General features: G+C 35.2%; 1 protein-coding gene across 1 annotated transcript in view; it reads right to left on the bottom strand.

The window, feature by feature from the left end:
• Positions 1–13,985: 13,985 nt before the first annotated feature.
• Positions 13,986–27,797, bottom strand: part of LOC132543643 (pyrokinin-1 receptor-like) — a 50,758-nt gene continuing 36,946 nt past the window's right edge. The window contains exon 2 of the mRNA XM_060207159.1: positions 13,986–14,905. Within this exon, the coding sequence (XP_060063142.1) occupies positions 13,986–14,905 (920 nt within the window). The remainder of the gene's footprint in view (positions 14,906–27,797) is intronic.

The following is a 27,797-nucleotide window of genomic DNA, read 5'->3' as shown; positions in this document are numbered from 1 at the left end:
CCTCATGGTTCACAATTCCATGCTACACCGGTTCCTTTCCTCATGGTTCACAATTCCACGCTACACCGGTACTGGTGATGGACACTGTACATAAGACTAACAGAATATTTCACCCCTGTGTTTATATAGACAGGGATATTTCAAACTGAGGTTTTTTTTTCAAAGTTGATAGCTCGAGGCTTGCCGAGAATGGCGTCTGCATACAATAATGTGTAAATAAGTTTGACATGTATGTCAAGATACTACAATTCAATGCGTGTATCAAGTTACGAAATAAACATTAATTAAACAGATTTAGGTGTGTATCTCATACATCATAACATAGTTAACATTTGATTACATTATAATTAATCGTGTCACTCCGAACTATATATGTTTTTGCACACGTAGATCTTGTACACAAGTTCACTCCGAGTCCGAATACAAAATTCTAGGACGCTTCGCCTGAGCTGGGAATGAAGTGTTACTATTGTTTATTGTGATATTGAATGTTCCACCAGTTATAATTGCACCCTGGAAAAGACCTCACACTTCATTTACCGTGGATTCATTACGGCGTTTGCACAAGGAAATACTGTTGTGCGCGGTTAATTTGTTAAATGTTTCTGTTGGTACATGTGTACAGAAAACAGTGACTCAATCATTTCTGTTTTAAAGTGCAGTGGACCAAAGGTCAGATAAATTCAAGTGCGCTGTATATTACGTAACATATTATAATAAGCGCATGTAGCTTGTCTTTTCCCTACCCCGGTAAAGACAGATTTGTCTTTACCTACTCAAAACGAGGATAACCCTGTGAAGTATGGGAAACACAAACCAATAGTTATCTCCCCTATATATAATGGACAGTGCTTACAGCTACCTTTGACTTTTACCTGTACAATGTCTGAAGACCTTACCTGTATATTATCTAACATGTAAGTTCTTATGCATTTCATACTTAAAATAGATTGAATAGCTACAAACTTACAGTGATAATCAATAGTTCAAAAAAACATATATTTAATAGGAACAAAAGATATGTGACGAACGAAAGCCACTCCACTTGAAGGAAAGATATTACATAATTTTATAGAGTTTACATTGTTAGGAAAGGAATTAACTGAAAGCATTATCTAATAGTAATCCAGGTACGTACAAGAAACCATTAATTAATTAATTGAAATAGGAAACCATTAATTAATTAATTGAAATTGAATAGGTATTGAAATTAATTGATATAGGTGAAGTGACACCTCAGGCGTAGGTAAAATTTAATGGGTGGTCTTTTGTTTAGAAACCACAGGTGAGCTAACTTACTTGTACAATGTTCAATACAATGTCAAAATTAACATCTACACTGTATAGCGATCGCGATAGTACCAGTGATGTTGTCATCATACCTATGACACAGTAAGGCTACAATAATTAATCTGATTATGTTATAGAAAAATAAAAGAATTTTGAATTTGGGTCAGTGTTAGGTGTGATCCTGCTGGAGTTTCAAAATGTAATGATATAGCTGTAGTAAATACCACGACAATAAACGGTATTTTAGATTTAAAGAAGTTTCAATTATAAACGTTCGGATTGACTGATCAAGTTTTGTACATAATCAAAAACAGTTTTATTATACTGCACCGGAATGTCTGTAGTACCATGTAGTAAGGTATTTACATTAAAGTTAGGAATAAGATTTCTGAAACATTTATTTCATAGCTGCTGGTAGTGATGATAATGGAGGAAGCAATGTTCTTCAGTTTCAGCAGACCGATTACATGAGCACACATAGCCGTCTATTAAGTTTCGTGGGTTTTTACGAGGCTACAGTTCATTCTTAGTCGCGCATGATGGATCTAACCGTGTCTGCTTCTACAGTAGTACTAATGTGGAGGAATAAAATTAGTATCAGCATTTTTCAACTCAATAATTGACGGATTGAATTTTATATCATCGGAAAGTGCGTTCATAAGTTATAAGTCAACAGAAGGGAGTAGAAGAGAATATTTTAAAAGGTTAGTTAAACAGTTTACTTGACAAAAATTGTTAGCTCTTTAGGTGTTATGAAAACAAATATAAGAGTGACGAGCAGGCAAGCTAGTTAGGTTAGAAGGGCACTGACCATGAACAATCTTATGAAATTGGATAGTTTTGTTTTTAACAAGAAGGGGGTCCCAACCGGGTTATACATGTAGTCTGTCGTAACTTATGCGTTTGTTGTCCCATAAGATGTCAACATTCTCTAACATAGGTCTTATAAAAGTAAAATCTATCTATTGAAGACTTTTCCTGTCAATATTAAATTTAAAGTTCCTAAGGAGATTAAGTTTTCGAGAGGCTTTGCCAATTATATCTTGAATATGATCAGTCCAACTTCTTTTAGTCATGATAGAGATAGCGAGATGTTTGTGGTACGTAACTTCTGTTTATGGAATGTTGTTCATAAACAGGGAGGGATGAATCGGTTTATCAAGTTTCCTGCTTACAATAATTGCTAATTTTTTCTTAGTGTTAAAATCAACAATGTTTAGACCGCTCATGAATTTTCGTTAGATTATCAACCAATAGGTTAACAACTCCACTTCGATATATAGAGACGTATCGTCAGCAAATAGTTTTATATAGCAGTTGTTGTCTTCAAGTAATAGTGATAGTAATGGACCTAAAATAGATCCCTGGGTAACTCCCGCTTTAATATATACCAAATAGGATTTTTACCATTTAAAACAACACGTTTACAGCGATTATGTAAGTAGTCCGCGAAATAAGTAAAAAAAGATTTCTTGTGATACCGAACGATCTTATCTCCGAGAGATGGCCAGAATGTCAAACACCACTTTGTGCTACACGTTATGGTTCGAATCTCTTTCCAAATGTCCAGTTTTACATATGAAAATGCATAGAATGGCTTGGTTCCTAAGGCGACAGTTAAAGTCTTCTTAAGACGTTGTCAACAGATGATGAAAACGGCTCAAGTGTCGTCACACTGAAATGTCATAACTAAGACATAGTAGAATACACTCGTCCTGTCCAAGATAATGCGCTCGATCCGTTATTCTGGTATTGACGGCCTGGAGACAGACCATACAACGTGTTACACACCGACTAACTGATGACAATATTTATAACTATGATTTACTTTTAGTAAAGTATACCTAAATTTATTAGTTTCCTATATAGAAAGGAAGAAACTAAAGAAATTGTAAACAGAATTTTAGATTGATGTCCAAAGGTAGGTAACTCTGGTAGTAATATCAAGTGAATAAACCATAGAATTGTAACGGTATGGACGCTTCAATCGATGACTTTCACAGCGGGTTATTCAGTTCCTTATTATTATCGCACTCTCAACGCAGACAGAAGGTCAATGCAGTCCAATAAAAATAGTTACTTGTAAATGGCTCATCACATGTTATGCAATGAGGATTAGCTTTGCTTCTCAGTATATATAATTGTGTAAGATAAGTATGGCCAATTTGAAGACAGTCAAGGACAACGTCTCAACGGTTGTCTCTATAGTATGGAGATGATTCACCGATGATAGGTTTCATGGAATGCAATATATCATATGTATATTGATTCCATACATCCTGTCATTGAGCTGTTAAAAAATGCTTGATGAATGGTTTAAAATCAGTGAAACGAAGTTTAAAATCAACAGGTGGTAGCGATAAAGCTGTCTTTGCGGCACGATCTGCAAATGAACATCTCTTTGTGCACCCATCACTGCTAAGCACCAATTAGTAGAGATACTTCAGTGTCTTCCTATGAGATTTTTTCCCTCTCCAAGAAAGGTGAACGGCTGTATATTTATATATAGATGTAAATAAAACTGTAGCGTATTTTGTAAATCCCCAACCTATGATGTTTACAAGTTGCAGATTATTCGGTATTCAAGGGCCTATTGTCACGATATAAATATTGATAGCATATTCCGTTTATCGTGCGATTAAACTAAGGATACTAAATTGACGGTAATTAACTCCCCAAATAAGAATGTGAATCGACGACTTTCATATATTTAGATCGAACTCGGTTATGAAAAACACACATTTACAAGGATGAAGTGTATAATTACAATCACATTCCCACAGCACACGCACCACACATGGCCAAGTCATAAAGATATCCTCTGTCAGAAGTTGTATGTAGAGCGACAATAACGAGTTTAACATTATTTTGCTATCTTCCAATATCTATGAGAAAAGAAAGTAGACAACGACAATCCGGTGACCTCTGACCACATTATAAGAAAAGGTTGCAAGAACATATCATTGGTGGCATAGATATTTACTCCGTTTCGGAGCTCAGAAATATACAGCCGCAGGAATTAGAGCCGTGACTTAAAATGCAGATATGTTCGGAAAATGAAATTTATTGATTTTACTTAAGACATAACTAGGTAACCAAAAGAAATTCAGTCATTTTTTCCTAGGTCTGTCAACGTCATTTGCATCAAATGCCAAATTTCTTTCGAAGCTATTCGTGTGGCGACAAGTCATTCCAAAACACATTTATGAACTGCACAACTAGACCCAAATTAAAGACGATAAATCTAATTATATTGCTTGTATAAATTTGCGGAGTAGCACAATAATGCATTTTAACTTCACCTCGAACTGAATTGATTTTAATGAAATATACATGTTGAAATCATTGTCATCTAACGACCACTCTGCACAATTGTCACGTTGTTCGATATTTTGCGTCCTTCACGTAGGTCAGAAGAGACAGGTTCATAATATGGAGAATATTTCAGTTATTCTTTTCTGGAAGCGAACACCGTAATCCATGTAAGTTGACGGTTGAGGTGCATGTATAGACACTAATGGGAAAGCCGCAGCAGACTCGACCGGGTGTCCTACTTTCAGATAATCATTATCGTGTTCGGACAGTTAAATGTCTTACATTCACGTAAAATTGGAAGCCTTACGCCATGTGTCGAACAGTAAAGAGTTGTATAAATACTCAGGTGATTCGTCAAGGGTGAAAAAAAAAATAAAAAAAATAGAAATGATACTGAAAGATTGGAAACGGTCTTTATCATGTTGCCTATAGCGTTTGATTAACCAGTGTGCTGTCATCATAAAGTTCCGACGTTTTGATACATTTTTACAAAAATTGGATTTTGTGTATGATTAAAGTGTTGGCATCCCAAATTGTTAAGGGGATAATAAATTCTCCGACTGTCTGTAGATTGTCGCGACCACCACCGCGTGCCATTTGATTAGAACCTCATGCATCCCCGCGGTGCGATTTGACCCGGAATACAGAACCATGTTTTTCGTTGCCACATTCTACTAAACTGACAATCCAAATCCAGACACTGTCTTAATTCTATTCGTGTGCTGTTTTTTTAACCAAAAAACGAGCCGTCGATATTAACTACTCCTCAATGTATTTCACATGATCTATGGCTAATGTTTTGTATAGAACACAAGAAGTGATCGTTTAGAAAGTTAAAAAGAAATCGCCTTATGAATGAAAACATAGTTTACAGATCACAGATGAAAGTAATCCTTCTCTCATTATGCGTTTATCTTTCTCCTTTTTATCAACAGTAAAACATTTTTTCTACAGGATTTTCATTTGAAACCCCACTCAACCGTACTGTTTATGTATTGAAACAAAACATTTGAGTGAAAATAACAGCGACCCCTTCTTGTTATCATGAAAAAAACATTTTTTGCTGTCAAAGCATAAAGTTTTGAAAAAAGTTACATTTGAGGTCAAAGCATATATCCTCTAACGCATATTCTGACGCCTGTAGCGGTGCAGAGACATAACATTCTTTTTATAGACTTTTGAATTACTAACTGCCACCTTATCATTTGGAGATTCATTTACAGAACAAAAGTTTTGTTTCCTAAATGTTTGGCGTGTGAGATTCATTCGCGATTAAACAGCTCGTATGCGAAGTTGAAGTCCAGTCAATTAAATTGATATACAGGATAAAGAAACCATCACTTCATTAGGATTTCAAGGGTTTTATTGTGTCTTTTATTTATATACAGTATACATGTTCTCGCTACTGACACAGTTAGCTCCACAAGATCGCCAACCTCCTAGAAGTGTCATTTACCAAATTCCCCCATTGTCCTTTTATCTGTGTCAGAATGAATCATCTATATGCTGCTCCTAGCATTGTCCCACTAAAGCATGATATATTAATATGAACATCGATTCTATAAAATTAATCAGTTTGGATTTTGATAATTTGTTTTGTTGTCTTAATCAAATATATCCAAATATATGTCATTGACATCCTTTTTTTTCAAATCTTTGTTATAAGTTCTGTAGCAGTAAGTGACAAAGGTATGAAATAATGATTACATGCCTTTCTAGTCGTCATACGTTAATTGTGCATAAATAGCAGAAACGAATTAATAAAGCAGAGTACTATTTTAAGTTCGTAATAAGATAACCGTGGCAGAAGAACGTTGGCAGGTGCTTTATTTAAACACATTTAAACACAAAAATAACGTCTTTATGCAGCTCGATGATAGTCACAAGATTTATGTGCTCGAGAGTAAATTCCAATTCCAAGCGACATGTACTCGTATAACCTAAGAGAACCCGCTGGTCGGCCGACTTATTATCAAAAATGGTGTCATTATATAGCACAGATATATATAACCTTTAACCGAATTCTTTATGTTCTTAACAATAGTTGGTTTTATCTATCGAAAAAAGTGATGGAATGAATGCAAAAAACCTGAAATAAAATCGGCTTTAAATGTTGATTTAAAGGTTTTTAAATAGGTTATTTGTAAGTGAAAAGTTGAAATACGTTTTAAAAGTCAGAGAACAAGCACTTTTTATATTCTAAATGCATACCAGCAGCACATAATTCAGGATTATCATTTTCATTGAATTATGGAAAAATGAACGGTTTTTTTAAATTGAAACATTTATATGATAGACTATACGCGAATTCAGAATTGGAACGTCCAATTTATTGATAGCATTCCGTCGGGATCTCGAGAAAAAAAGATGACAACATTTATTCATGGCATGAAATAAGATTTTTGTGAACACGAGATATTATTTTCTCTCCTATGTTTTTCTTTTAATCATATGAAATACGAAAACGAGAATTTTCACTGCAACGGCACTGTCGGGGTTACCATATCGGGCCTAGAAAGATTCATCTGCGGTAAGTTAACTTTAGATATTTTGTGAACATAGTTACTTTAAATTAAGATTTGCTTATATTTTTAAATGAATGTTATAACAAGGAAATGCATGCTAAGATAATGCCAGGTAATACATGATCCCCTTGATCCGCTTAAGGGCAAAACTGTTTTTCCGTGGATAGACATGACCTTGCTTTAAGAACGTTGTGTCATCAGAACAATAGCAGGATGAAATCAAGAAGCGCCACTCAGAGCCATCCGTCTGCTGACTTTCTAACATCTAAAGCGTGGGTGATGAATCTCGCTGTAGTCGGTCAGTACATGGATAGTTTAGGACACTTACCAGGTAAATAAATCTAGGTGATCAACACAGTTCAATCAGAAATTTCCTAGCCGACTACAGATGAATTAATCTGTGCACATTTGCTTGTTATTTTGGACATGGTTTATATTCTCTTTGTGTCTGTACCATTTACGCACCTTCTCCAGGACTAAAACTGACACCAATGGAGACCCAAGTCCAGTCACTTTTTCGGTATTCAAATTTTCTTACAGTTGATCTTTTCAACCTGTGCAAGAGACGGGTAAATTAATTACCCTGCCGTATCCCACTACATCCTGTTAAGTGTAAATCATTCTGAGACACCTCTTGTAGATCGGGGATGATTTTTCCGATTCCTTCTTTTAAGGTGTGTTTGGAAAACCCAAGAATATGGTTCGTTGTAATATTCCAATGCATTTTCGTTGGAGGCCCCAAAAACGGCCCTCTTCCCAATCCTGCAGAATCGGGACCAAAACATATCTACTGTACACTCTTTCTTTCTGTTTTGTACTTCTAGACATCCATCTTCATGTAACCCTGCTTGTCGGGAAGCGTTAAACCCCGTAAAGTCAATTGTATCATTGCACGATTTGTTACTTCATTTGGGACATCTGTTTTTTACCTGATGTCTCCATTGACACTGCCCCACTTGTGGATTGCGTTTTGAACAGTCCACCTTTCCATGATGGTGAGATGGAAATAAAGAAAAGAAAAAAAAAACCCATGTTATCACTACGGTAAAAAACTGATTGGCAGGGGGTCACTACATTGGACTGTTTCCAAATGTATGCTTAAGTCGCTGTCAGCACTCAAATTGATTTTGTTTCTGAAATAAACCAAATTCTTGTAAAATCATACATCTTTGTTGGCAACAAACCTATTTTTGTTATTTAGCACCAAATTCAAAAACCCGGTGGTAAACATCTATATGCCTTTGTGTTCTTAAAAAGTCGCATGACTACAACAGAGAGAAAATAATTATAATATAACAAAAAATAAACTCTTTTTTATATTCGAGTTGCGTCCCTTTAGCCACAAAAAAATCTACAAAACAACATTGATCAGCAAACGCAAAATTTATTTACACGAAAAAATATATACAAATATCTGTTAATTCTTTATCCTTTCACACTTCAACAAACTAACGTCTTGATCCCGTCCAAAATGCACAATAAACACAATTGCAAGAAAGTTCACTTCTTTATATCCATCATGTCGAAATAACTGATAGCTTAAGGTCGTTTTCTTATTTAGTAAACCAGTGTTCAATTACCAGAAAGGAGATTAATTAATCTATTTAGAATCTACAAATCCAGTTTGGCATTCCTACACAGTTTGGACGATATGCATAAACGTTGATTTTACATTATTGCTTAACACTTGTTCTTTGCAAAAGCGTTTGGTTTTGATCAATTATGGGCTGCAGTTGGGAGCAAACTCTTACTTGGTATCTGGTGCACTCGCTAGGCTAAACATGATAGAAACATGGCAGTGTTAATGCCGTGGCACCGCAGTGTGAACTACAATGTTAACTCCAGTGTACAACGTTGTTCAGTCCAGTTTTCCAGTAAGACCATGAACGGAAATTAACATTTGTTAAAGAATGTAATTTTTAGTTAAGTAAATGCCACCAAGCCTAATAGATTCAGACAATGATATAATGATATCAGCAAAATCTAAGATTATAAAGGCTTCAAGAACAGATGGCAAGTTATTTTATAATATATCTGTCTTGTAGATTTGGTTAAGGAAGTGTTGAAAGGAGTTTCTACCTCAATAGATGTGTGTTATCCAATTCCCAACGCAATGATTAATCCTCCCATGTGTTACATAAACATTCATGTTATATCATTCAAATGAAAGAAATCCCTTGTATAACAACCACTCGTTGTGCAACCTTTGTTCATTGGGATGCGAAGAGAGATGTACAATATATTGGTCATCACAGTTCTGCAGCAGCACACACTATGAAGGAAAAACAGACAATATACAATAAAAAGGAGATTTTTTTCAAAGAAAGACCCTGATAATGGTGTTTTCAGACGAAGCTATGAACTTCCAGGTAAGTTAATCACATTGTGATGTAAACATTAATAGTCAATCTCATAAGCCAACATGTCAAGCCAGGACAGATTAAGAACACACAATTAGGCGACATTCCAATCAATTCACTGGGGTGATCGGTGGCATTCTGGATACAAAAGACACACATGTGAATAGCACCTTTCAATATAAATTTAAAAATTGAGCATAACCGAGCCATATGAATTTTAATACATCATAAAGCTGTTTCGTCTTCAGTGACTCATCGGTGAAAAAGCTCTATATTGTTAAAGGATGCTATTTGCAATATGAAATTGAAATCTCTTGATATATAGCTACGCATTAATTGTAAAGGAATTCATATTTTCTAAATGTTATATTTTCAGAATCCCTCCAACAACATCTGGAAGGCGTTGATGCGATATTGGTAAATATTGAGAAAGCAGGTTACTTGTGGTATCAAAAGACGCAAAAGAAATGCAAGTTACTGTAAAGGGAGGAAACTCTCCTTTGTGTGTCCTGTTGGTTCCTTATACTTCAGTGTTGTGCAGTAAAAGCCGGTTTTTAATCCCGTATTATCACAAGAAGGCTTTCACAAACACATTGCAGTCATCCACAAATGCATGCACTTTCGCATGAGGAGTTCTTTGTTGAATGACCATAGCTGTTGAGATAAGGAGGAAGACATCTAAAGATCTGGCTTTGAGGGAAATGGCTAATACTGTGTCTTCGTGGTGTGTGTAGGAAACGGATTTACTGCTATTGCGAAACTATTGAATCAGCTTATCAATAAAAAGTCGGAGTTTGTAGAATTCGAATATTTCCTAATAAGGTAATTATAGTTATGAAACCTTCCCAAGCTGCATCTCACGAAAGTTGAGATAATAGGAAGAACTAATTTCAATTCGTAAAAACTCACAGAGTGAGAAGGCAGGGTAGTTGCTATCAAGAAATGATAGAAACATTAGCAAAACTGAAATCACGCTTACCGTTCGATTTGGTGGTAAGTTGTCCATGTTGGGTTTGTTAGACAAATTGATATTGAAAAAACATTGAAAGGCGTCTCATGTGGATTAAAGCAGCACATATTCTTAGAAAGTGAAATATGATTGGGCACAATATGATCTGAACGAATTTGACGGAATGTTTTTATTGAGTTGGGTTCAGCCAGATGGTACGGAAATGGGCTGTTAGATGCAATGTAGAACTTACATGTGGAAACAAAACCAATATCGAGTTTGAGCATTCTTTAGAAAGGATCGCTTTAGACATCATAGTAATTTTCTCCTCGGTTCCTCAAAAGGCAAGCATATGTCTTGGTGGTGACAAATGTCTCGGTGGGCAGAAGGCTATCCCTAATCAGGAAGCTGACACAGAGACCAACGGTCTACTAAAGACGTTAGATACACTTTGTCAAAAGGAAATTGGGACCCCGTATGAGGGATTACAAAGTGGCGTTTTATTTAAATTCTGCAGAGCAGTGACATCCAAATTTCCGCAAATTTCTGTTTGCTGTATAGTTGACTTATCTTTATCCACCGAAGGTCAGAAATGAGCGAGTAAAAAAGCGATCTTTGTGAACCCTTATATGAAGTTTGGTACGAATCAAGAGAAGAACGAAGCAATGGAGCATTTAGAACAATGAACGCGAACATTTTGTAAGCTTCTATTTATAGCATCAGCGACCTTGTATTTGACTGCACAAAGTTTGGACATCAAACTGATATAAGAAATGATGTCTGCTGTGATTATATGTTGAGTTTCGTACAATTAGTTAAGAAATGCAGCCTGTAGACTGGTGACGTGAACATTTCTGTTGATTTTAATCATGTGTGTGGAGTTATATTTGGATGAGAAATGGAGTCTATTGAGCGGTGGCGTCGTTCGTACGAACGGGGGTATCTCTAAAAATGTTTTTGCATTAAAAAGAAATTAATAAGATTTAAAAAAAAATGTGAAATAAGTTAAATGAAAGAGCAAAAAAAGAGTAGTAAACACTCGACATGTTATATTAGAGGGATTACTGTTTGAGTATGAACATTCAGAAGTTTTACAATACTGACGCTTTCAAACCTTAAAACTTCACAAACAACTGAACCAATATGGCGATGGAAGAGCAGCCGACACATTGTGCATAAGATAACGTATAGTTCGGCAAGTAAACTTTGTACAATATTCCTGTTTAGTTAGATCATCTCGATTAGTCCCGATATACTCAGATCAGTCGTTATCTAGTCGTTATGCTCATTAACATAGAAATAATATCACTATGTAAATACGTTTAAAGCAAGCTAACTGTTAGTAAGTATTAACATATCAGTGTATATTGAAAATGCTGTTGTATTTAAGAAATGATATTTTTAAGTATCTGAATACATGTATTGACCAAGGGTCACGTGACACTTTTTAAAAAAATGTATGTATAATAATGCACAATAAATGATTGAAAGGAATATAGCTATTCATCACCCTTGGTAGACGTTTAGTCAAGAGGTTTAGTGTCACCCCCACTAGAGACGTGGTACAATGTTCTGTCCTTTTGATAATTCAACATAAGTGATTACATAGCTCTCAAGAAATATGTTTTGTATACATGTATACGAATTCCAATGACTTATGAACATGTTTATGTAGGATTATGTTACACACATGCAATTCCTGCGATGATTCCTCTTGTCTTTTGTACAGTCATTTGATGATTAAAAGACAACTAAATTTAGCGTCTTGTCCTTTCTTCTCGTTCTTAGACTGTACAAAACATTATCTAAACTACATGTCATAGCTGTTTTTGGTCCTTCTAGAACTCGACAGGGATGCTAACGACCTAAATTTTAAAATCTAGAAAGCTACTGAGCTTGATGAACAGTGATCGATAGAAATATAAAAGTCTTAATGGAGAGATGCAACATCCGCTTAATTCAATACATTTTAATAATTTTATATATCTGTCAATTTTAGAAGAGCGTCAAGCACATGTTTATATTCTTGACCGTGTCACCATTCGAACTAATTGAAACGTAGCATGTAAATTACTGCAAGTCTCGAGAACTAAACTACACCAGTAGTGTCTACCACATGCAACACCGAAGATTGTACAAAAGATAGACGAGTCACAGCTGTTAATTATCCTAATGTCTCTTGACATAGCCTTAATGTTAGCCTGTACTTAGCCACTGTAGGGCTTTATGTTCCGTCTCGTGACCGCGAGGTAACAAAGTCTATGAAAACGGTTTTTATTACTGGGTATTAAACGCAGCCGTGTATCGACTGGTATGCCTGCGACCAGGTGAAGTGTCCTGCCGTGGACCTTCAGTATTATGTGTGGTAGCACTGTAAAGTTGGTTTTAGTTCCGTACAAGTTCAAGGTTTATTGAGGAGAAAACATCGTATTTGTTGCGTGCTTGTTGTCTAGTGGCTGCGATATGGTCACGAAAGCCTTCTTGTGATATTGCAGGACTGAAGCAGACCAAAGCATCTCACTAAAATCACCTCGCATACATAGACACGTTGTCTAAAATGACCATAGCTGTTGGAAGGACGTAAAATAATATAAAATAAATAGGACATTTCCTGTGTTTTCGATACAATCGCTAGAGAGTATTTTATAAACCCGTTTTGGTGATATACTGCTAGTTTGTTCGATTTCATAGTTCTCTATAGAGGGTTCCTGAAATTCTTGTATATATAATTTTGAAGCCAGGACAATATAATACTTTGCAAACTACAAAACAGACAATTCCCAGTGCGCATGCTTTAAAACGAAACATTCGATATAAAGCAACGAAGCATCGTCCGATTATTTTTTATATATTCCTTCCGAAAAAAAAACCCTCACACACACGCACTCGCCCAGAATACATAAAAAGGAAGGCAGACCTGATAAACCATGTATATTAATAGAACCTTAAGCGATGGCAAACCAACCAAAACACAGCTTAAATATCCGCTTGAATTTTGTGAAATCACATATTTACGGAATCATTTATTGTTGTTCATATTATCATTAATGTTATGATAATCTTAACGGTGCGTCAACACATAAAAGGTCATTAGGGTCATCAGCCGTTGAAGCAAACAGCGATCCAAAAAGGAAATAACATCAAACAAACTAAAAGGCAAAAAGACAAATGCTGAAAATCTTATATGGTTATATTATCACAAAAGATTGAAATGGTAAGTGATAGTCTATAATATAGACCACCATTTTACAGATAACCTAGAACCTTTCCTTCAGTGAGCAAATAATGCATCAAGATCTATATATATTTATGTACTTCACACCAGTTAAATGATAAGTATCTGATTGAGCAAGGTATCAATATATATAAAATATCATTTGGTAGTAAAATGATAATGAATGCTAAAGACGAAATGTTAAAAAAAAAAAAGAAAAAAAAAGTTGAAAATATCTTTACACACGTCTGAATTCTCAAAGTTAAAAAAAAATCGATTATTAGTCTTTCACTTGATTTAACTATGAATTCAAACACCGCAGTCAATACAGGTCAGTTTTGCTGATTTGTGATGTCATCGTATTCTCTAGAATTGGCGATGTTTTTATACAGAGGACAAAAATCGTTGATACGCTGTCTATTTGATGATGATGACGTCGATGAAGATGTCTGACGCTGTTGTACTTCTATCCTCATCAAGTTGACTTCACCTTTACAGTACATACCACTGGATTCTCTCGATTTCCTTTCCATAACACGTCTCTGAGAGGAATTATTCCTATTTCGCTTCCCACGGAAATAAATCATCATTTTAAACGTTCGCCTGAATTTTCTTGAAACAAAATTATATAGAATTGGGTTTAATGCATGGTTAACATATAAACATATTCTTGCCGTATAAACTATTGCAAGATATTTTTCTAGTCCCAAACGTGCCAAATTTTTACTGTTTTCAAATATTAGCCATAAACTGACGATTCTGTAAGGAAGATGACACAAGAAAAACATGGAAACTATAGTTGCTATGATATTCACAACTTGTTTTCTGAGACGTAATTTTTCGTTCACGTAACGCTCGTACATATCAAAAGGGCATTCAGAGTCGGGGATAAGCTTGCGACACAGGCGGCAATACAGAGTAAAAAGAAGAGCACACGGAATGATATAGATAAGAAATGTTGATATGACAATATATGCCCGCTGCAATGTTGTTCTGATTGGTGCACGACAGACTTTGATCGGTGTTCCGTCTAGCAAGTTGCTGTCCTTGTATATAACAATAGATATCATTGGTGCACTGACAAAGACGGCAGCTAACCATATGACGACAATCACCTTTGCGACGAAAAGGACGTTCTCTACTTTGACTGATAAAGGTTTGCACACGACCTTGTACCTCTCCACGCTGATAGCAATAATTGTAAACACCGATGCAGACGCAACCACCATCTCGAGGAATGGCACGGTCTTACCTATAAGAGAAAAAACGAATTTGTTAAAAATATTACCAAAAAACCTTCATTTACAAACCTTGAAATATCCCGATAAACTCATCACACAGTGTTTCGAAAGATGAAGGTTGGTAAAGTTTATATGGAAGTTCTATAATCAACACATTGGCGGGAGACAGAAGAGAAGATTTAATTGAATCCCATACCTAGTCGCATCTGATCAATATAGGGGCGCAGCAGATACAATTTCAATGCCAGATCTTCGGGGACATTTGAATTTAGGTTCCGTTCTCATATCAGTATATTCTTTTAACAATTATTACTACCATATGGGGTAGACGTTAATAAACAGGTATATTAGACAGTGGCACGGTTCAGAAAATATGTACTTTGTGTTCTTTACATCATTCAATATATGAGGTGCTTTTAACACTCAAGAGACGCGGTTTGTATATATAGGATATTTGATAGTGTCTTCAGTAATAACAAATATATTTCACTCGTGTGATACGAAAAATATTAGCCACACGAGTGAAATATATTTGTTATTACTGAAGACACTATTAAATATTCTGTTTATTACATTTTCATCGCAAAAATAAACCAAAACAATGGCAAACTTACGATAGCTATAAAATGGGTAAGTTGACCCTGCTTTTTCCAGACACTACTCACTCATTATACAACGATGTTGTGCGCGGCAAAAAATAGTCCATTTTATGAAAAATCAGTAAGAATATACAGACTCATAAATAAATCATAATGAATGTTTATTTGTGTTTGGACATGGATTTTGTAATTTATTGATGTCACTTATACACAATAAAATGGTTTAAACGTTAACTGAAAAAATAAAAACAATGTTTGATAAATTCTTCCGCGCATGAAAATATATGGCGCCGTCCTAGTCGTTGGAGTAGATTTATATCTAGTGAAAAATATCACAAAAGTGATATTTTTCACAGTTTGAGATTAATAGAATCTTCCCCTACCCTGAGGGTGTGATAGAGAAATCTCCAACCCTCGGGGTGATTTTTGTTGTTGTCTAACCCGAGGCTCTGCCGAGGGTTAGACTACAAAAAAAATCACCCCTCGGGTTGGAGATTTCTCTGTCACATCCTCTGAGGGTAGGGGTTGATTATTTTTCTCCCACCCCATTATTTCCGCCACGACGTAAAAAAAAAAAAAATCCCACGGTGTAAGTGCCTGAATGGCGCATGAATATCACCATTCACGTTTCCAAAATTCTACATTCTTCCGCAAGAGCCAAATGACAGACTACAAACGCAATATGAATATGAGGCAGAGCCTCGGGTTAGACAACAACAAAAATCACCCCTCGGGTTGGAGATTTCTCTATCACACCCTCAGGGTAGGGGAAGATTCTATTAATCCTCCATGGGTGTTCCACATTGGACATATGTATCCTACATGGGCAGAGGTGGGAGAAATACCTATATTTCAATGCTAAAAATGTAATTAATAGGTATATCAGTTTTAATGACGTATGATCATGTTTACTCTTTTAAACAACATTATGCGTAACTACAAATGTAATAGCCTGTAAGCAAATAAAAATGAAATAGTTCTTTCAAACTTTGTCGTTTGAAGATATATTACATTTAAGATAATTAATCATTCATATTCTACATGTCTTAAATAAAATAAAATATCTTAAAAAAGTCTTCAAGGATTCCCTAACTAGACGTAGATCGCGTGTAACTAAATCGTGTTCTATGCACGAATGACCGTATTGCACCATCTTTTCAACAGATGTATAAAATTTCAAACGGCAGTTAAAATAAACAAGATATGATTTAGTTTAAAAATACACAAAATTGGTTCATGCTCAACCAAAAAGATTTAAAAAAATAGTACTGACACATGTAACCAGTATTCTCATCATTACCGCAACAAGGAATCAAAATTGAAAATACAGAAGGAGTTATCGCCCTTAGCGCGGAGTTTTCCTGCTCGGCTAGAAGTTTGTCGCGGGAAGACTTCAACCTTCACACATGTCTGCAGGGAATCGGTTCGTTTGTGAAGAAGGACTTGCTTGTAAGTACAAAATTATTAGGGAATGTTTTTACCGGTCATTACCGAACAATTAATATAATGATTAATGTGATGTATGGAATTATGTAATAGTTTGATAGTATAGCTGATACAACCAGCAGCGTGGGAACAAAAGTAAATTCCACAGCCATACTTGTATGAGGTTCCAAAAGGGGATTAATTGATAAAATGTCATTACCAAAACGATCATTACCGAAACGCCACCCCGCGTTTCGGTAATGACGATATCGTTTCGGAGATGACATTTCAGCACATATCAATGATTAAATAATGGTACAACACTAGTACCATCCTGTACAAACTAGTAGTATTTTTATTTCTAGTTTTGCTGGTATTTTGACTAAATTGTCCCTTTGCGCTGAAAATAACCTAAATGTCTTCAAGAATATTAAAGACATGAGAAAGTGATGATTTTGATTTCTAACCTATACAATAAAATAGTTTCCATAAGTATGAGTAAAATGCCCTGCATTGTAATTAATAAGTGGTGATAAGTTCAGTTCACTGTTCGTTTTTTTTTTTTTTTTTTCAATGTTGAACGTCATTACCGCAAAGATCTGTCATTCCCGTAACGGTGTGTCATTACCGTAACATGACATTGTAGGATCGCTAAAAAGTGTTAGAAGCAATAATAACACAAACAAACAACATTTGTTGCAACAAAACATTACACATCTTTCTATGGGTAATACAATGTTCCAATGTCACATTAATACGAGTTTAAATGTTGTTTATCAATTTGAAAAATATTAACTTTTATCATATTTGCCAGTATATAGTCTCAATTCCATAGAATGTCTTCATTAACATGGTTGACTGATTTTTCACAGCTTAATATTGTTTATTTTGGTTTGAATTATGGAATTATGAAAAGAAAACGTTAAATATATTCTAGAATAATAAATACATCAAAGTTACTAATACGTTACGGTAATGACGTCTTAGTTGTTATGGAGATCAAAAAATACATTTTTTTTTATCAATTTTGAACAAATCGACTCACTGCAAATGAATGAATTATGAAATGTATGTTAAATCCATTATGTTCATTAAAAAATTGTTTGAAAATGGAGTTGTTGGATTTTTTATTTTGAAAATATGAAAATGTCGTTTAAATCTGAAATCACCTGAATACTAAGAGCATGAACAATTGAAGTCATTGGCAGAAATAGACATTGGTACTTTTTACTTGGCCGTTCGACGGAACAGGTCGATAGGAAAACAATCTAAATCAAATGAAATGTTAGTAAACGGGAAAATCACGTGCGATCCGGATATTCTGAGAGAAGCGTGGTACAATCACTTTAGTTTTCTTGCATGTCACGTAAGTCAACCACATTGATAACAACTTAAACATTGAGAATACCGTCCGTAACATGCATATAGAAAGTTTAAACAACTGTAATGGTATCTTCTAGTACCAATCCATCACGCCCCCTGCTTTCACACAATTCATATAAACGATAGCGCGTTTCACTTCCGGTATAGATATCGGATGATCATATGGGGTTAGGTCAAGGTCGAGTGACCTCTGCTGGGTATTTCTTGTAATGATTGATGACGTTGCTGGTGAGTAAGACAATTCACGTCTTGGACTTCTGATAAAAGACATACACGTACCAGGTGTCTTACTAGCTGACGAAGCGTTATTTTCAGCCTCAATAGGGTTAATTCAGAAGGCATTAAATGTAGTATATACAACTCGTTTGCGCCTTAATATTAATTAGACAAAGAGCTCTTTCGTAATATTTCAATTTCAACGACGACGTGTAAAGTTAGAAGACTGTGTTCATATATCATTTAGAATTGGCTCTGATACAATTCCGATAACATCACAGAAAATAAACGCTATGATAAATTTTACCAGTAACCTACATACAAAGTATTAGGGTACTCAACCAAAAAAAGTACACTTTAGATATAAAAAAAATAATGGAATATTTAGTCCGGTATTACATCAAGAATAATCTCCCTTCTCGATAATCTACCCTAAAATTAACCAAGCGTGACGATGTCATTTTCTGACTTGCTAAGTTCAAATCATGCGGCGTAATCAAGCAAAGCCAGATTTTTTCAAACGGATAATTAATTTTCCACGTCGGCATTTTGATTTCGCCTTTGACCAAGATGCCACGCTTAACGCAAAATCAGAGAGGAAGAGCGATTGCGATGTTGATGGATGCTGATAGCCAAACTGCTGTCGAACGGCACGAGTGACGTCAGACTTTTTTCTACAGTATTGTAAAGCGTAGACTTGTCCCTTCACATTGATATAAAATGTACAAATTTCCCAATATATCATATGCTATTGATTCCATAAATTAATTGTGCACTTTTTTTGCTGAGTATATAACTGATGCTTGCGTGAAAGGAAAGATAATCTTGAACTCGCTCCAAATCATCGGTATTCACCTTAATGGGTTGAACTCTCTAATAAGTTTTAAAATAATTAAAAAATGTTGTTCACTCAAGTATTCTGTATGGGTGTTAGCTTTGGAACACATATGCAAAAAAAGGCTGTGGAAGAGATAGAACATACTCAAAGATAGGCATGTAGACATGGTATTGGTCTCTGCTCAACAGTGACTGTTCAGCGTCTAGGAGCGTTTGATATGTGGAATGAGATTGAGAGACGTAAACTGTTGCTCTGGAACAAATAGTGTTTAGGTTTTAATAAGTACTTAGGGTAAGCTCTTTTTATAACTAGACTTCTCCAATTAATTTGTGGCAGTTCCTCAGTTACTCTATCAGGACTCTTGCCTGATATTTGTAACATAATATGTAAATCTAATATAGATTCATTAATGACTATGTCTTTAACGTATTCGAAACGTTTTATCAATAACGTTTTATGTGAATTCTATTACACAAAGTGGGAAGACAAACTAAATACAAGGAATGAGAAGAAGAGATATGCCTCTATCCACAGCCATCCAGGAATTAACCCAATTATGTAACAAAAATGTGTATGTAATTTAGTAGAATTACTTAGATACTCTATATCCTTTGAGGATGAAACTTTAAAATGTAGGATATGTCTCGAATGTTTGGGTTTACATCTAAGTCGTGTTAAAATGATGACTAGTGTCGTAAAATCAATAGAAGTATTATGATATGAAAAAATTTCGGAATTTGGAATTGAATACCAATAAAGTTTTATGCTTGTGTATTTGACTGTTTAAGAGTAGGAAACTTTGATGATAAACGTGGCTAGATATATCAAAGTAATGGTGCGTTAGATGGAAACTTTGCTATGATGAACCTATAAATGTATGTATTTAAATATATACACATACATGTATAAACATATTATGAAGGGCTGGTAGACAGGTGAACATTTTGTATAATGAGTTATACATTTAAAGCAATACAATTTGTGTAATATTAAATTCAAAATCATGTTTACATATGGTTTAAGATACATGTTGTAAAAACATATTTTCACATACGAAATCTCTGTCTGTATGTCTATCTTAGCTGTATACTGGCTGAGCTGCCTCTGCCATGAGTTGGTAAAAGGTCGTATTCATACGGGGGCTTCAACAATTATTTCGATCAATTTTGGCTTTCCTCAATCACCACCTAGATTTCAAAATTTATGCTCTTACTTCACGGTTTATGTCAGAACAAAATAAAGAAAATACCAACATGGCAACATTATAATTCATAATTCTATTTCATATTCCATAGAACTGTGGCAAAAAATGAAAAAAAAATTAAAAAAAAAAAAAAAAAACAGGAAGATCTAAACGTGCAAAGATAATGAGACCAGGTATTCCGGAAGAGGAAGCGTCTGCAGTTGTATGATGCGACAGCTGTGTGTTGCGACAGCTTTATTGGCTCTATTGTATATGTAATCCTTTATTTGTATTGAAATGTTCAATGCACATGCGAGTTGTTTGTACAATACCTTTAGTGTTAAAGGGCTGAAATGTCCATTATTAATTTATTTTTAAATGTTCTATTCACTTCATTATAGTGCTAGTGGAAAAATCAATTGGACACATTAATATAACACTGTGACAGGTCACAATATACCGGAAACAGATTAATTAGATGGGCGGTCATCTTTAATTTTAAGTAGGTAGATTGTTATTTCATATAAATGTTCCATTTTGTCCTTAGTTGTGCCTTTCTGAAAATAAAATGACAAAAAAAAAAAAAAAAAATATATATATATATATGCGGCTGTTTTGAATTTTAACTATGAAAGTTTGTTATGGTTATTTTTTCGGAAGTGCTGGTTGGTCCTTACTAGAGCTGTTATCATATATCAGCATCGCGACGTATCGTGATTAGTCAACAGGACGAAAAGTAAGAGGGAACAGTTTAATTTTCAGGTGAAAACATACATGGTTCCAGACAAATAAAGCACAAAAGTTGTTGTCGACAGCATTTCATTCGATTAGGAGAATATTGAGCCAATTCAGAAGAATTTACAATACAACTTGGCGTTTCGCAGACAAATAAAGCTGGTAACATTTGTAAACTAAGTAAATTTCAATTAGATTGGTATATTGAATAAGGGTAGAAAAACAAGGTGGTCGCTCAGCACGGATATCGTATTATCCACTTCGTGCCACTTTTTTGTACGATCAGGAGGGTCAGCGGTCATGCAGCAAGAAAACGCCCATAAAAAAGTTCTGTGTTTTAGTGGAATAACGTATTTATTCTAGATAGAACTGGTACTGAAGTAATGGTTACAAAAAGTGGAAAAAGCCGGTTAAATTTTAGTCCGTGTTTGTACTTTTGAAGCGAAAATAAGGTGTACTGTTGTAAAAACCGAGTGGTGTAAATGAGTGATACGTCACTCATTCTAAATTGACAGACAGACGCGTCGTTGGCAGAAACGTCCGTTTTTCTCTGGAGTCGCAAGATAACGGAGGGTTCAACATATGTAATGATCTGGTAAAAAGTCTCCGAACTGTACTTAAAGTACAATGTCATTTCACAACATACCAGCAGTATAACTAACCACAAGAATGTTAAGGAATGCTTTTAATTTGTTTATTTATATTTAAGTCTTAAAAAGGATAATTATCCCTCAGAAATGAATCGAAAAATAAAGGGAAAAACCGGTTATGAAGAGTTTTGCTGTAAAAAAGACTAAATTTGATAGCAAAATCGAAAATTATGTTTTAATCACCGAAACACATGTCTGATATGTATGTATTTATTATGTTGTATACGGGAATAAGCTGGACAAAATGTTTAATTCAATAAATCTGTCAAAACCTGGATTAGTAATTCATAAGCGTGTTTTATATGTAACCCTATATGTAATATGTAACAGACATGGTGACAGATTTGTAGGACTGAGCATCGTTTCTCATTTATCTCAGTTTTTATTCCGCTCAGTAATTGCTTTGTAAATCAGGGAAAATATATATACTTCTTTGAATAACTCTTCTTCCCTTCTCCTGTTTCGTCATTGTTTTCCTGAACGGACCTTCCCCAAAGTTCGCTGACGGTTCCCATTGGTCTTAGGTGTGTCCTATTTTGGGGGGTGCCCTGTTGATTTGGACTAAATAAGAAAACAGGAAAATTAATTTGACTGAAAGCTTTTTATTGCTTAAGCTTTGATAGTAATAATTTTTAGTTTCAAGCTTGTATGAATAAAAAAACACTTTGAAAACTTAATGAATGGGTGTAACACATTCGCGCCATTTTCAGTCATGCAAAATTCGTTCATGAGCCGTTAAGGTCTAAAAGGAAATGTGTATTGTCAGACAGTTGATGGAAGGGTACCAAGAGCATATGCGTGACAAGTGATTGGTTTACATTATCAGTGGTAAAACTGTTAGATTGAAAGCAGTAGCGATTTGTGATAGAGGTGAATGGAAGAAGAGCAACCTGACTAGAAATTATCGCTGATCATGATACAACAAATAAGGCGGCGCCGATGCTTGCTAGATTCTCATCTACTTCATCATTCAGAAGAAATATTTACGGTATCAAAGCCAAAGGCAAGGCCAGAATTGAAATCCATAGTTTAATCTACAACCAGACACACTATATATAAAAAGACTACGTTTTGATGTGGTGGTCACCGTCAAATTGTTTTCTGCCCTAAGTTCGAGCACATAAAATAGCCGTTTTTCCTCCCGATAAATCAGTCATTTATTCGTTATTTAAGTTGTGTGTACATTGTTAGATATTTGAATATTTTATGATGTTGTAGTCTGTTGTTTGATTACCTCATTAAAACGACAGCGATACACATCAAGCGAATCTAAAAACAGATGTATCTAGACATTCATTGGAAGAAGCAATTACGTTGTATTAGTTGAGCACCAGACAGAGCCAGCAATAAAACATAAACGAAGAACCTATGGTTTGGCATGAAAAAGGTACCAACAAGTTCACATAATCATAATCCAAAATAAAATTAAATAAAAAAGCTATCTTTATTTAAACTTGGTAGGCTAAATCACCATACCATAAAGTTGTGCTTTTCTGAACGCCAGTTTGACTAGGGTTTAACGTTCCTTGTTATTTTGATCCCTTGATAGCTGCCATGTAAATCTTGGTCAACCTAAATTCCAAGATGAGAACAAGGTAAACAATAACGGATTATGGCTTTAATTGTGATTCTATTAACACATTGATTTTTTTTCCTGCCGTTCTTCTTCATTTGGTCTTCCATGACACCTCCTCAATTTTGGCCTTTAGTTCTCAGTGAGGAAGGCTTTTGATTTTGTTTCTAGGCTGACAGTTACCACTTCATGTTTAACGTTCTGCATAGTAGTTGTGTATCAACTGGTTCAGCTAATGTCAGGAAACTAGGTCTGAAACTTCATTAGGGGTGAGCAATCATTTCTCAAATTCAGTTGTTTCAACCCCTGGGGACTACGTAGCAAGGCCTTACATATATGTCCTTAACATCTCAATATTTTTAACCAACTTTGGCTTGGAACATCATTAAAGGTAAGCAATATTTTTTTTAATTTAGAATGTTTATTTCTGCCATGGAGATATACGGCGGAGTCCCGAACAGTGAATTGTGCTTAATCTTTGCTTGAAAACCTCAAATTTCATTGACGCCTCAGTATATGTCACCTTATTTGGCCTGAAACATAATAAGAGGTGAACATTTTTTTCTTAAATCGGGTTGTTCTGCTGTGGGCCCTCGCCATAACAACTCAGTGCCGACTTTACTTCGTAATATCACCGGAAGCCTTTCAGGAACATGAAAAAGCCTCTGACAATAAAGCGCTCACCTCACATACCCTCGGGGGACGTTCATTACCTTTCATGGCCGTAGCTGTTGATAGGGCGTTAAACCGTGATAACAAACTTCTCTTGGTGAACCATTTATTATACTATCATAATGCTGAGCATTGAACAGGAACTAGTAAGTATCATTTTAGCCCATGGCCCGCTTTTCAAATCGCCCTACGTTTGTGGTTCGTCCACAGTGTAAAATGCAAGATATGGATATGATAAGAACCATTGTGTATGCAAAATTGAGCTCCCTTCTCCCAGTGATGCTTCAGACCAAATCCGGACGAAACCTACACAAGGAGAAAATAATTAAAAGTTCAAAAAATACTTTAAAGCATTAGCCATTTCGGTCTCACACTCCAACCTTCCTAATGATTCCCTTGGCCCTTTCCGTTTTGGCCTTTAGTTGAGGACGGGTTTAAGATTTTTCATTTGGCCGAAACCATACTGGAGTATGAAATAGGTAGTTTCTACTACCTGCTCAACGGCTCAGCATTATGGAAACATAAAGATGTGATCAGTATAATGTGACCGGAGAGGATGTCCTATGGCAGTATACTTCAGTGTGATCTCACTTACAAAGTCGCAATATCACAAGGATGTTTCCACCAGAACACCACAGTCTCTCACAAACACAGGAAGCAACACTGAACTCGCCTCTGATAAACCTGGATGCCGTCCTTGAGCCTAACTATTGATCAACATAAAAGTAATCACGCTCAAAGAGAGATCAGAGGCACTATACAGCTCCTTGTGCCTAGAACCATCGTTTATACAAAATTGGTTATTTTTTTTTATCACGGATGTTTCTGACCTAACCCGCTTAGTCGTTTATTACCAAGAACGAAAATTTATAGAAACAACGGGTCCATAAGGATGTATAATTCATCTTATTTACTTTGCTGAATTGCTGTATTATGAACACGTCCATCTGACCCTTCTGGCCATTTATGCTAAAAGCAATGTGTGGAAGAGCGATTTCAGTATGATGTAATGGCACAACATATGCTTAAATTTTATGCTTGACATTTAAAAAATCTATGTTGAACCACATCGGCAGTTTCGGCCTATGGGCTTCCTCGTTAATTATCAGCAGTTTGCTGTTGGATCAGAAGTGATAATCATTTTGGAATAGCTTATATTCCATATGGTTGCGAGATGGGCCATACGGTGATGCAGACGGAACAAAATAAAACTTCCAAATAAGACTACTTGGATCATCTGGTTTATTGGAATTGTTGCGATAATCATTAGCACTAATAAAGATAAAGATATTGATAAAGAATAGTTTTGTTTAAGTAGTAAGGGCTTACAGAATGCAAAATGGATTATCAGCTTCTGTTTAGAAATTGTTGAAAAGATTTTCGTTCATCTGAATGTTAAAATGAAAGCATTTTACCTCAGAAGAGTCATACCTCCGATGGACAGAACTATACATTTGTTAGTGGACAAAGTGGTTGCCGATTTTAAACTCATTTCCAATTTTCCAGTCATTATAATTATCACCACAAAATGAAAATCTGCAAAAAATTGCTTTAGACGCTAGACAAGAGAGGTGAGAGAATTGTTCAATGAATGCGTAACGCATTGATTTTCTTAAAAAACTACTTCAATTTTTTTACTACATGCTTTGTATGCAAAACGCTTTCAATACCTCGGTTAGAAAAAGTTTACACAAGCTTAGCCTAGTAATAAATTGTACCCTCTGATATACGAATTTTCTAACACATTAATCTTTCGCTATTATAATGTGTTGTAGAAATATATGAGATAACTAAAGATATTCTCACTTTGTAATCTTCCATATTGCTCTTTCGAAAACTCGTCACCGTCGTAATTCTAGTTGAATTCCGCCAATTCCAGAAAGATGATCGATTCCCTCCGAGGGTTTGACTAGTTTTATATTGTTACCTTGTATTCATTGAGGAATTAACATTACTTAGCTTGATTCGTGACATTACTCAAACTTCGTCCAGTCCTTGATGCAGTAACACTTACGTTATGGATTTTTGCTCCTCGTGTACACGTAAACGTTGCCAGTGACAGAGGTATTACATAGAGGATAAACCTTTACGTTAGAAAATCTAATGAATACTCTTAGAAAATTTTACAGAAAACATTAGGTGTCCATCATGTTTGAACTACGTTATATTCACCCCCTCTTTCGTACTATCAAAGTGGATTCAGCTAATACTGCCTCCAGGGACCAGCAACATTTTACACCAGAATTCTGTTCAAACCATACTTTCAAAACAGAAACAACCCTGTAATTTCCTTAAGTCACTCCAAGCCCATTGCATCCAAAAGTTTCAACTACAAATAATCGCTTCAAAAACTGAGTGTTACTAAGAAGTAGTCCTCCATCTGTTCGTTTTTGCTTACCTCTACTTATAATTACTGTCCAATTGGCCACATAGCAACGGGTAATTCAAGCATTTTTCAAAATGTCAGTTATTTGGAATATGAATTCAAGATACTTATGGATTCTGTTAAAAACTATGTCGAAGAATGAATGTTACGAGAACATGATTCACTGCATTAATGTCTTGGTGTGTTAAAACCATTCGGTTTTTGCAGCTTGAAACCTAAAATCTAAACATCTACTCAGCTTTACTCTATCCTTATGTAATCCCACACTTCGAGATTTACATGACAGGTAGACTATTATGCGTGCAGTAAAACGTTCAATTACTCTATCCTTGTCTACAAACATTATTACTTTTCTTGTATACAAAAGAAACTAGGCTTACTTGATAGCGAAGGAAACCCCATCTATATGTCAAGCAATCGTTCCTAAGAAGAAATATTGGATAATCATCCTTCATTATTACAATCATTTCGATTGCCCTTCAAAGATAAGGATATGGACCCTCACCTCCCCCCTATCCTGTTTATACGGATTCCTAAACGCCACAAGAGTTCATATAAACGTTTTATTGTTGGCGTGTCAAGTTGTTCAACCATTTTGAACTTTTTCTTTGATCTTTGCAAAATAATGCCGACAAAATGAAAAAAATTGGTTTTCTTCAATGCCTTTGAGAAGCTTTCTCTACTTCATGATAAAACAATTCCTAAGGTATCCTACAGCATGAAGCCTTTTTGACTTGATTGAAAAATCAAAACGACCGCCAGGACGTCGTTTCCGGTTTCATGTAGATTAATGTAACTCCGCTGGACTTAACGTATTGATCCAGTACCAAGTGCCAGCATATTCTTCGACATTTATGTTAACAAAAACATCAAATCAAAGACCATGTATCAGTAGCATTGTCGTATTTTTGTACAAGTGTGTTTCCTTGTCTTAATGTTTAATTTGTTTCTAGTTTATTGCTGCTGTTGTTTTATTATAAAATGTGCAGATATTCCGTGTAAAGGGATTCAATTGAAGGGTATAATGTTTACACACATGCATATACACAATTTATTTTTATAACATTGAAATATATACATTTGTTGCTATGTTTGTGTGCATGATTGTGTAAATCTCTATTTCTACTGTGAATGTGATTAATAAAGGAATGAATGGTTGAAAAGAAAAGAGTAAATGCGATGAAATGAAAAATAAGTGAAAGCGATATCCTGCGAGAGGTTCCATGAAAATAAGGAAGATGAA

Source organism: Ylistrum balloti, unplaced genomic scaffold (genome assembly GCF_031769215.1).
Source record: "Ylistrum balloti isolate Yb309-2 unplaced genomic scaffold, AGI_CSIRO_Ybal_v1 Utg369760, whole genome shotgun sequence".
Classification (NCBI taxonomy): Eukaryota; Metazoa; Mollusca; class Bivalvia; order Pectinida; family Pectinidae; genus Ylistrum; species Ylistrum balloti.
The sequence above is the reverse complement of the archived record's forward strand: the minus strand, read 5'-3'. Positions and strand labels throughout refer to the sequence as shown.